General features: G+C 33.8%; 1 protein-coding gene across 3 annotated transcripts; it reads left to right on the top strand.

The window, feature by feature from the left end:
• The first annotated feature begins 303 nt into the window (after nt 1–303).
• Nucleotides 304–10,303, top strand: LOC106050575 (uncharacterized). 3 transcript variants are annotated; one of them, XM_056018618.1, is made up of 7 exons: nt 304–581; nt 1,524–1,553; nt 3,037–3,102; nt 3,529–3,590; nt 3,696–3,741; nt 4,058–4,115; nt 5,083–10,303. In XM_056018618.1, the coding sequence occupies exons 1-6, from the start codon at nt 573–575 to the stop codon at nt 4,085–4,087; spliced, it is 243 nt and encodes an 80-aa protein (XP_055874593.1). In that variant the 5' UTR covers nt 304–572; the 3' UTR covers nt 4,088–4,115; nt 5,083–10,303. The 3 variants fall into 3 exon arrangements, with proteins under 3 accessions (XP_055874593.1, XP_055874588.1, XP_055874582.1); XM_056018613.1 differs by having other exon boundaries at nt 4,055–4,115; XM_056018607.1 differs by lacking the exon at nt 4,058–4,115 and having other exon boundaries at nt 307–581.
• The last annotated feature ends 1,704 nt before the right edge of the window (nt 10,304–12,007 follow it).

The following is a 12,007-nucleotide window of genomic DNA, read 5'->3' as shown; positions in this document are numbered from 1 at the left end:
CAAGTCACTGGTTTTCCTGGCTAGCTCAGGCAACCCACCCCATGCTCTAATAGCACTAGGGAAGAAGGAGTATTTGTACAAATTTGTACATATTAGAAACGAACATTTCAATTATAGACACTATTTTAAAATAATCAAATGAAATCAACCTAATTAATGTACCGATAGCCTATCAGATCTAGTATGCTTTTTTGCAGACGGTATTTATGAGCCTAGAATAGATCTAAAATATGATGCTACTTAAAACCATGTTTATAAAATACTATTTATCTGGGTATATTTAAAACTAGAAACTAGATCTAGGCATTTTCCATAACGGAAATAGATCTAGATCTAGATTCTACAGTGTTTACAAACCAAGTAAAATGCCGTAAAAAAAAAAAAAGTAATTCTAGATCTAGATCTACTATATTGTCTATATCTAGAAAATAGAATAAAGATCTATTGCTAGTGAATTACTAGTGCTCGTCTACAATATTTTCTAAACACAATAAAAAATAAAGGCTTACAACTACAGTGATGTGTATGTTTTTAAAACGCCCATTTGATTTTGAGGCACTTGTCATGAACTTATGATGAAGGTAAATTTTATAAATGATAATCAAGTCAAATTCAAATGGAGCCATTAGACTTTAGTGACATTAGTCTCATTAGAGGATAGACTATAGTTAATAGATCTAGATCTAGAGTCTATAGTATCATCATCACTCCTTTGACATTTTTGAGTTCCTCATGGAACATACTACATTCCTACATTAGTACATAGTCATAGGGCCTCGACAAAAACACGCCACTCTCCACGCCGAACACAGTCTCTTGCTAGCTTTTTTATGGTTTCCCAGCTCTTCCCGGTGGTCCCGGTCTTATCTGCTTCTTCAGGTACACTCAGTTACACTGCTGACTGTGTCGCCATGTTCTTTTTGGTCTTCCTCTCAGACCTCTGCGTCTTGTTCCCTGGGGGTCCCACTCTGACTCTAAGGCCTGCCTAGCTCTGTTGCTGGTATCTTTTCTAAGGGTGTGACCAATCCATCTCCACTTCCTCTCTAATGACTCTACTAAGATCTGCACTTAGTCATAGATTCTATGGTAATTTAAAAGTAGCTTACCTTTCCATTGTAGCTAATCACCCCAGTAACATTGTACGCAGAACGTTTCTTCATCTCGGCTTTGACTCGAGCCAGGCTGAACGTAGTGACAACGTGTTTCTTCATCAGACTTAATAAATCTAATATCTGTCACAAAATGTTCTTTGAACAATCAACAATGTTTGTCCTTTGATAATGACGTGTCTGTAATCATTTTCACATGCATGTGCTGCATTTATAACATCGCAATATTCTAACAAGTTAACAAAAGTAAAATTTACAAGCAAGAGTGGTTTTCTAACAATAGATTCCATGTTGGTGTCTAGATTAAGCTGATGGTTGTCACGTGACTTGAGGGGTGTTTGTTTACGATTGGTGAATGAGGTCCATTTTTGGTCTTATGTTCTCAAATAATTTACAGTTAAAATTTTTTTTCAGTTGGCGACTGGAAAATTGCCTTTTGCTACTGTAAGTTTTATCATTTAATATTTAGGCAAATTTAAAAATAAATTAAATTTAAAAAAATGTATTTGAAGTTAATAGTTATGCCTGTCACGTTTGTGGCACCTTTTATTTAAAAAAAATTAGTTTCATGTTACTTGCCGTTAAAAATTTTATACATTTGTTCTTGTGTATTGTCATGAATGTGACTTATTGTATTGGTTGTCCTTCTTATGTTAACATGTGCTTGTAACTCATCCAAAAGAATGTGTTCACAAAATGTTGTGTGTTGTATAGTCATTCAGTGTATGTAAAATGTTTGTTTTGTAAAATGTTTTACATGTTTCGGATGTTCCTTCAGAGTTGAAGATAGTTTACTTCCTAGTCCAAACCTCCCGCAGGACGACGGGGGATGGCAGCGGGCAGGGTTTGAACCCTCGACCGTCGATAAATCCGAACATCAGTCCAGCGCGCTAACCGCACGACCAGGCAGTCATCCTATATACGACCATACTACATGGACATGGTTTTTTGACTCTTTGGCTGACAATGTTTATAACATGTATCTATACCGGTATTCAAAGAATCAATAGTTTTTTAAGACAAAAACTTCCTATTTCTACCCAGTGCATTGAATTTTAAAAGAAAAATAATGAATTTAAAATTACTTTTAAACTGAACATCACAAAATTCTCTTATTTACATTTTTAATTAGTAATGTAGTTAGATATTTAATTAAGTTCTTTTTCTTATAAGTTCAATAGCCCCAATATAACCAACACCCTGTATGGTAGTGCTGAACAACTGAAGAAAACAGCACACTATTTTTCCTTGGCACAGTCTGCAAAAGAGCTCACAACTCAGCAGCAATAAAGCTGGCTAGAAGAAGAAGAAGTCCAATAGGAAGTCAGTGGTTAGCACTGACTTGGATAGCACAAGTTTCCCTTTCAGACCTTTCGATCTATAGGGCAGATGATGTAAAGGTCATCTGTTTATGTGACACATGGTTAATGAGGTTGTTGTGTGGCCAGCACAATGACCAACCACCTTTACTTTTTAACAACTAATGTCAGGTACCCATTAGGGCTTGGTGGACTCAGAGGTGCCCAAAGATCTCAAAATTAAAAATCCCAGTAATCACCAGGATTCAAACCCAGGAGTCCCAGTTGGGAAGCCAAGCCCTTTACCTCTCAGCCACTGTGCCTCCTTGGATAGGGAAAATATCTTTTATAAATGTATAGTAGATACATTCTAAGAGTCAATGCACATTTTTATACACTTATTCATTTAGACATAATTTTTTGAATAAATGCTCATTCACTAATCAAGACAAAGCAAATTTTGACCTATGGAGCAAATTATAATATTTTTCTCATTGCAATAATGATATGCTAATAAAAGATACCTGAATTAAAACAAATAATTTCGTGAAAAAAGGGTACATTTTTTGCTCTCGATATTTTGTAATAATTGATTTCAATGCGATCTTTTGTTTCCCATTTATTTTCAGTTAAATACAAATGAACGAAATTCTGTGTTACAGCCAATAGAACTAATGAATGTCATTATTGAAGAGGTAAGTTGATTACAAATTTTCTCAATGTTGAAAGTTGGAAATAATATCATTTCATGACAACAAAAGCTTTTAAACAATTCATTCAATAAACACAGCTGCTATCATTGCTACACTACCTACAATTTAGGTAACAAGGGGAGTAATAAATGATTAAGTTTATTTCACTACATTAAATCTGCCCGTAATTATTTTTCAGATGATATATAAATTTTAAAATAACAAAACGTCTTTATGCAATTCTCTTGAACCCTTTAAATGTATATATTTCTTGTAAAAGAACTTATTCAATTACTGGGCTATGCAAAAAATAAATCAAAAGTATGCTTTAAACAGAATTGAAAGTTATATGTTATGAACTTCATTACTTTATAATCATGCACTCCTACATTTTGGTTGATTCCATTAAAATTTCTTTTTGCTTTACAGCCTCAAATCAAGCTTCCTATGGGCCAGTTTTCTCAAAATCTAATTGACTTTGTTAATAGATGGTAAGCACAAATAAGTTGATCATGTTGAATTATCTTTAGCTAAAAATAAGAGAAAAATTTTAATCTTGCTAATATATTTAATAAAAATCTTAATATATTTTTCAGCCTTCGCAAAATGCCAGCGTTACGACTCTCAGGGCAGGATTTGTTAGTAAGTGGGCTTGGACTTAATTCAGTTTGTTATTTGGACCAAGTTTTCTGTAATTCTTTGATCATGACAAACATATAGTAACAAAAAAAGTAAAATACCAAGGTGTCCCAAAAAATGTATACCCATAAAAAATTGTAAACTCAAACCTCACACCTCTAGATTTTTTTTCTTATGTGGATACCTAAATGACAAAGCATACAGTTTGAAATATGTAACAGTTATTGAATGTAGAGATGTCATTGAACATGTATGGTCCAAAATAACAAGGGCATTGTTTCATGATGTGTGCTATTCCATTGAATTGTGTTTTCAGCAGTGTCCAGATCAAAACAGACATCAGTTTTAGAACAAGCAAGGAAACAAATAAAATGCTTGTAAATATTTTTTTTTTTCAAATTTGAAATAATGAAATGACAATAAACACCCAAGTTTTGCAATTATTTAAAATTTATATAGACCTACATTTTTTGTGGGATGCCCTGTATAACATTTAAACTAGCCTTTGCATTGTCACTTCTAAACTAGCCTGTACATTGTCAGTGCTAATCTAATCTATACATATCAATACTAAATAGTCAAGGTTAAGTTATCTTGTACATCGTCAGTGCTAAATTGCCTATATGAACATTCTCAATGTTAAATACTTCTACATATGGTCAAAGCTGAACAAGCTAATGCAAGCAAGTCAAGTCAAGTTTGAGCGAGGCTGATTATATAAAAGTCATCATAGTCTGTGGTTTATGCAGTCAGCATTGAACACAGCCATCTTTGAGCTCATAAGAGATGAGATTGTTTTTACCTTTGACTATGAAGCATTTTTATAAAGTAGCCAGTGCAATAATCTCCCCAGTAAATGCCCTATTAGCGCTGCACTCAGAGACATCCGAAATTCAAAATTTAAGCCTTCATTAATATTTAAACTTGAGATCCCATAGTTTCAAAACCTAGAGCTATATCACTTGACCAACATGTTGTGCCACTTATGTTGGTTAAGAGATAGAAATGCAAAAAAAAATATTTCACTTAATAAGTCTAAGCATTAAGTGTATGATGTGTATGTCAGTATTAATACTTTTTTTTGAAAATTAATGAATTTATAAAATACCTTGTCTAAATTAATACATTCTTTGACCTATTACTGGATCACAAACCGTCAATGACTATGAAACTTAACAGTATTTATTTATATCAAACTATGCTACTTAATGTGATCACACTTTAAAAAATTATTAATGACATTTACAAAAAAAAAATAATATTTTTCTTATTTAAAATTTAGAATGTATAGTTTATAATTGCAAATTGTTCCTTTAATCAACCTGACCATTTTTTTGTTTTCAGAGTCATCCATTTATGCCCAGTCAACAAAGTTTAATACCTTCTGTCATCTCTCAACTTGTTTTCACCAAAAAACAATTTTTAAATAACTCCTAGTAGTCACATCAAATTTACAAGTGGAAGAGAAACATGCAAGATGAACCAGTGTCTAGGAAAACATATACAGTTTTATTCTTTGAGTCATGGCTTACAAAAGACACGAGCCCCTTGGACTACTTATAAACATTTCTGCTCTAAACACATCCACACGAAGACGTATGTGGTGGGGAAACATACATTTGGGCTCTTGGGACATAAACAGCCTAGCAGACTTAAGTACAACTTATATGCCGCTACAGGCATTAAGAAAAATAAGTCCTAGCAGGATGTATGATAATATACAGATTTCTTCTACAAGCACACACCACATATTAAACCAAATATTGGCAAGGTGGAACAACTCTGTTACATATAAATAGTTAGTAATACCTGGGGAAATATGTATGTTTCTGTTGTAAGCACAAAGAATCAAATGACTTAAAACAGTGATGCCCAAAATACGGCCCGTGGGCCAGATTCGGCCCGCGACGTGGTTCCATCCGGCCCGCCGAAATGTCTGCACAAAGTGTAGATAACCTCTACCCCCCTCCCCTTAAAGAAAAGGTTGAAAAATGTCTCTTTACCTACGGGCCCTCAATTTTTCTCCGCTTGATTGGTACCATGACTAACATCTGTGCGTAACTTTATGAGATTGGACTCTTAGTGTAGAATTTTAAAAACGTAAGGACGTTTACTTTGTGGCAGAACATGATAATAAGCCAATATATATTTGAGTTGTCTATAAAGAGTGTGGCTGTATTAAAAAAAACAAAAAGGAAAAGCAATTATAAAACACGTGACGTCATTGGAATCAAAAGATAGTTAAACTACGTCTAGAGATTGGAAGATTAATGTGAATAGTTACCAAAAAAGACAAGAATATGATTCGTTGGTAAAGCTAGCTACACTGTTGCTCATATTTTTAGCCGTTTTCTTACGCTTGGAAAAAAAAAAGAGAATACTATCCCCATTAATGAACGTAAGTACCAGATCCACGGGTTTCTAATCAAATAGTTTCAGGTCAATTTCATTTTATGTGGCCCGCCACTAGGGTCGGAAATTAAAATGGGCCGCAGGTCAATTTATGTTGGGCATCACTGACTTCAAACAACTCGGATAATGATCATGGACAAAAGAAAATAAGGAATTAAGATTAAGGATAGAGAAGATGTTATCTAATGGAGGTCAAACCCATGAACTCTCTATCTTGAACTTCGGGCATTACCTCAAGCAAAATAGCACATTTTAATTTATATATAGGCAGAATCTGATAGCCTTCAGCATATGCCATTGTGCTAGAAAAAGATTTACAAAATAGACTGATGATCTACAGTGCAGGAGAAAGTTAAACAATGACACAATGTAGTGTAACTATGTTGTTTATTTTCTATGTGCTTCTAACATGTCTGAAAGAAATGTCCATTTTGTGTCCATAGAACTTGAATAATCAGTCATGTGAGACATATATGTGCTCGTTTATTGTTTACTGTGATCTTGTTGAAAAAGGCCAAGAAATATGTAATTCTAGTAGAGTTATTTTATTACACATATTTTTGTGTGATAAATCTACTTTGTATCAGTTACTACTTGTACGTGCACATATATATATATATATATATATATATATATGATCACAAGTGCCATCATGGGCGTAGCCAGGATTTTTTTTCGGGAGGGGTTTTTGGGGGGGGGATACATCCCCCCCCCCCAGGAAAAAATTATATGTGTGTGTGTGTACATAATTAATCTTTATTACATTCTGACCCTTTCGGAAGACGTTTATTGTTTATTGTAGACTCCCCGCCCTTGCTAGCAAGGGGGTCTGGGGGAGCTCGCAGCGCTAGGGTTCGCCCCGCCGCCGAGCACTATTTCTGGTATTGAAAGCCAACAAAATGCATATTCTGAGGTATCTACAGTGCATTATCTTGCTATTAAAAAGTTTTATTTCAAAAAGCTAATGTGCTATTCTTACTGACTTAGACCCTCTCGCGCCGTTCGGCGCATTTTCCGGAAAGCTGTTTCCGCAACTCTTATTTTGCGTAATTCATTTTGTCGGAGAACATGTCCCGCAAAACCTCATGCGACGCTCTGTCACAACCTTACTAAGGATTCGACTCCAAGTTCGGCATATAATTTCTTTGATTTAGACCCGATCTCTATGACTGACTCCTAAAATCTGTCTTAGCCATCTTTGTTGAGCCACATTTAATGTTTTTCAATTTCGGCAGAAGACTATTCACACTTTTTTAATAAAGCCCAAGCCACTGGTAGAAATGTGTAACCTTTCTTGACTACGCTTTTGGAATTACATGCCTGTATTTCGATTTAGATTTTATATCGAAAAGAAAAGTTTTTTTGTCAAATCATCTGTTGAGGGGTTAAACTAAAAAATCTCTGGAGTTTTTTTTTTCCATTTAGCTACGATCATAGAATTTGGTGACTGTAGTTTGCTTTAAAATAATATTGAAGAGAGAGGTTTCAACTCTAAACGCTCTGTAGGGGAATTTTAAACTCAAAACCATCTGGAGGGGTTTTTAACTTTAAAGAAAAAGCCATCTGGAGGAGGGGATTTAAACTCAAAACCCCTTTGACTACGCTCATAGATTTTATAGTGTGTAATTTGCTGCTTTTTTTTTTTTATATTGAAGAGGTACTTTTTAGCTTCAAACCCCAACTGGAAAAAGGGGGGGGGGGTTAAACTCAAAACCCCTTTGGCTACGCTCATAAAATTTTGAATGAGTAATTTGCTTTTTTATATTGAAGAGGGGTTTATCGTAAATTTTGGAGAGGGTTTTAAAATCAAAATCTTCCTTAATTGTGCTGTTGGAATTTTGGGATTGCTGTTTGCATTTTTTTTTGTGTTTTGTTTTATAGAAGAGGGGGATTTAACTGCAAAAACCTCTGGTAGGGGGTTTAAAACTCAAAACCCCCTGTAGGGGGTTTTAAACTCAAAGCCCCTGGTAGGGGGTTTTAAACTCAAAACCCCCCTGGTAGAGGGATTTGTATCTCAAAACCCCCTGATAGGGTTTTTTAAAATCTCAAAACCCCCTGGTTGGGGGTTTAAACTCAGAACCCCCTGGTACAGGGTTTTTAACTCAAAACCACCTCGGCTGTGCTGTGGTAAGTGATGATTTAGTATTAAAATCTCACCTAAAATAAACAAAATGAAAGCAATAATCAGTCACTTAATTCCGTTCCCCTCCCCCCTGTGGGGGGGGGTTGAACCCCAAGAACCCCCCCCCCCAACCTGGCTACGCCCATGAGTGCCATTATGCTTCTATACAATAAATAATAGCGTTCTCTTTCTTATTGTCTTTCATGATAATTTTGATTCGTTCCTATTGGTCAACTTAAAAATTAGGGGTCTGTCCTCATAAACATTATATATTATTGGATCCAGTTTGAACTATTGGAAACTTTATTTGATCAAAGAAAATGACTTATGATTGATCACAAAACTCACAGCTAAGAATGACCCAATTTTCAGAAACATATCCAAACAGAAATTAAGAAGAAAACAGCAATAAGGTTTCAAGTATAATATGTCAAAATGTATTAACGAGTCTTATTAATCTAAAGAGTTTATAATAATTAAACAAGAAAATATTTTAAATAACTTTGTTACAAACAAAGCTTGTTTCAATTAGTTTGGATCAGTCATGTGATGTTTTGTAAAATGTTTTACTTATTTCGGATGTTCCTTCAGAGTTGAAGATAATTACTTCCTAGTCCAAACCTCCCGCAGGACGACGGGGGATGGGAGCGGGCAGGGTTTGAACCCGGGACCATCGATAAGTCCGAACGACAGTCCAGCGTGCAAACCGCACGACCAGGCAGCCATCCAGATCAAATTTGTAATAGATCTAGACTAATAGTAAAAAAGCATTTATAAAAGTAAATTTTAAAAAAATGGAGGAAATGATGTGAATTGGAACTCATGTCTCAAGCCTTCTGCTTATGAACAGGGAAGATTGTACAGTTATCTTATCACAGTGATGCCCAAAATACGGCCCGGGGGCCACATCCGGCCCGCCAAAACGTCGGCATAAAAAGTGTAGAGAACTCCCCTCCGCCTAAACAAAAAAAAAAAAAGGTTGAAAAATGTGTCTTTACCCTCACGATTGGTACCAGGAAAAGGTAAACGGATTTTTACTTTTTTTTTTTTTTTGTGAAACACGATCATAAGCCAACATGATTGTTTTATAAAGTGTAACTGTTTAAAAACAGCAACATATAAACGGCATTATGAAACAAATATGGCGGCATTCTTGATTTGATCTACGAATAAAAGATTGTTAAGCTACAGATACTAGATCTACGGGTTTCTCATCAAATAGTTTCAGGTTTAATTTAATTTCTTTTTTTTTTTTTTTTAACTTTTTCGTTGATGTGGCCCGCGACACGAGTGTTGGAAATTGAAATGGCCCGCAGGTCGACTAAGGCTGGTCGTCACTGTCTTATCACAATGCTTCTAGTGATGCCATGTTTCTCCCTCAAAAGTTACAGTTTGCGGGCTTTTTCAGTGCATGGATCAAAGGCTTGCTTGGAACTTACTCCCCATTGATCTCAAACAGAAAACATGCTTCATTACATTCATCAGTTCAAAACTTTTTTCAGATTAGTTTGTCATTATTGCTCTCATCTTAATGTTTCTAATTCAAAATAGAGCAGTGAGATTCATAACAAACGAATATTCACATTTGACTAGAGTAACACCTTTAGTAAAATCACTAAATTTAGAAAGCCTTCAGGACAGAAGACTCAAAAATAAAGTAGCAATTATACATAAAACACTGAAACATAATCTTCAAACACAAAAACAAAATTTAATAAAATACTCTGAAAGACACAAAGATAGAGGCACATTCCTCGTCCCATATGCTAGGACAAATTTGTACAAATACTCCTTCTTCCCTAGTGCTATTAGAGCATGGAATGGATTGCCTGAGATAGCCAGGAAAACCAGTGACTTGGCAGAATTTAAGTCATTGGTTAATATGCATGACGCGTAGGACGTAATCATCTTCTTTTTTGAAGTAACGTCTGTATTATATAAGATAAGATTAGAAGATCTTGTATACGGTAGAACCAGGCAGATAGGAAAGGAACTAAGTAGATAAATAAAGTGTTGCAGATTTTTATAAAAGTTTGTTTCTTTTAATAAAAATAAGATAACTTCCTACTCTTATATAGGTCATATACAATAGCCTATCGTGTCGCTACCAGCAATGATTTAAAAAAAACGCGTTGACAAATTATTTTTTTTCAGATTAATATGAATTTATGATTAGTATTCCCATAGATAAGGATCTGTATCTAAAAGAAGCTAAGCTAAGGTACGTAGGATCAAAGATTTACAAACAAAAAAAAAATTTAATTAAGGTGTTGACTTAGACGTTCGCTCAGGCATTACTTATTTATTTCTAAAAATGTGTTTTGTCGGTGGGTCGGGGAAGTGAAAACTAACCAAACGCACATAGACACTAGGATAAAGCTAAAATTAAATACACTAGGAAACATTTTCAAAATAATAATGATAAAATATTAATAATAATAGTGAAAACTAACCAAATGCTTATAGACACTAAGATAAAGCTAAAATTGAATAGCGCAAATTCTGAGGTTTCCTAAAAAAAATAGACACTAGGAAACATTTTCAAAATAATAATAATTATGATAATAACTCACAAAAGAAGCTGGAGGGCCCAAAAAAAGAGACATATAAAGATATATTTATTTGATGTCTTTGCTTTTAAATACTATTTTTATTTCATTACTATTATTATACTTTTTGTAAAATAATCCAGTATAGGGTTACTCATCTTTCAAAAAAAAACAAAATAACAAAAGCTTTAAAATTATTAACATTATTATAGACGAATATGTGCCTAATAGTACTAAAATTGAAAAACATTTTTAATATATATGTACGTATTTATGTTTGTAATGTAAATATGTATGTAATTGTCATGTCTGTATGTATTTTTGTATGTATTCATGTGTGGTGTGTGTCCAAAATTATTTTTTGTTTAAATTTATATTTATTAACTAATCAGGTAAACCCTTAATTTGATTGTATAATATTTGAAATCACAGAAAAATTTCTAAATGAAATAAATAAATAATATATTATAAATATATACTGTTACATTAAAAAATTACATAATAAAATACAACTTAATCTAAAATGAGAAATAAAATTATAGTTAAAAGAATGTTTGGTATTTAGCAAGTATAACCTTCATTCGAAATTTCACATACATACCCTTACACCCTGCTTTTAATTGTATTAAAAAACATCTATACTTTTTCTCATGCAATGCACACTTGCACTCAACAAGAAAAAATGACATTAGAACTGACATACTGCAAGCATAACAACAATATGATCCAAACATACAAAATTAGATCACATCTTTTAAAATTTTCAAAACGGTGCAATATGACATGAATTTCTCTCTCACTCTCTTTCTTTCTCTTTCCCTCTCTTTCTTGGTTCTTTCTATCTCTTTATTTTTTTTTTCTCTCTCACTCTTTCCTTTTTTCTTTAATTTTTCATCTCTCATTATTTCTTTTATTCTTTTCCATAACTATGTCTAACTGTTTCCTTTTCTCTCTTTCTCTCTTTTTCTATCATTCTCTTTTTTTCATCGTTATTTTCTCAATCTCTTTCTCTTTTTTTTATTTAGCATTTTCTTATCGCTCTCTTGTTCCATTTTCCTCTCCCATTTTTAGCGGCCTCTGAAAGGGGAAAGTTTTGTGTGGCCTGTCTGTCCGTCCGTTCCGTTTAGATCTCAGAAAAAAGAAGAGAAAATAAAAATCGGACATCATGATATTTTAGATCATTCAA

Source organism: Biomphalaria glabrata, chromosome 1 (genome assembly GCF_947242115.1).
Source record: "Biomphalaria glabrata chromosome 1, xgBioGlab47.1, whole genome shotgun sequence".
NCBI lineage: Eukaryota > Metazoa > Mollusca > Gastropoda > Planorbidae > Biomphalaria > Biomphalaria glabrata.
This window is presented reverse-complemented; position numbering and strand designations above follow the sequence as displayed.

Excerpts from the sequence above, each read along its gene's own strand:
- LOC106050575 (XM_056018607.1), top strand. Across the intron at positions 3,103-3,528 it reads TGAATGTCATTATTGAAGAG|CCTCAAATCAAGCTTCCTAT; the intron begins GTAAGTTGATTA and ends TTTGCTTTACAG. Across the intron at positions 3,742-5,082 it reads TCTCAGGGCAGGATTTGTTA|AGTCATCCATTTATGCCCAG; the intron begins GTAAGTGGGCTT and ends TTTTGTTTTCAG.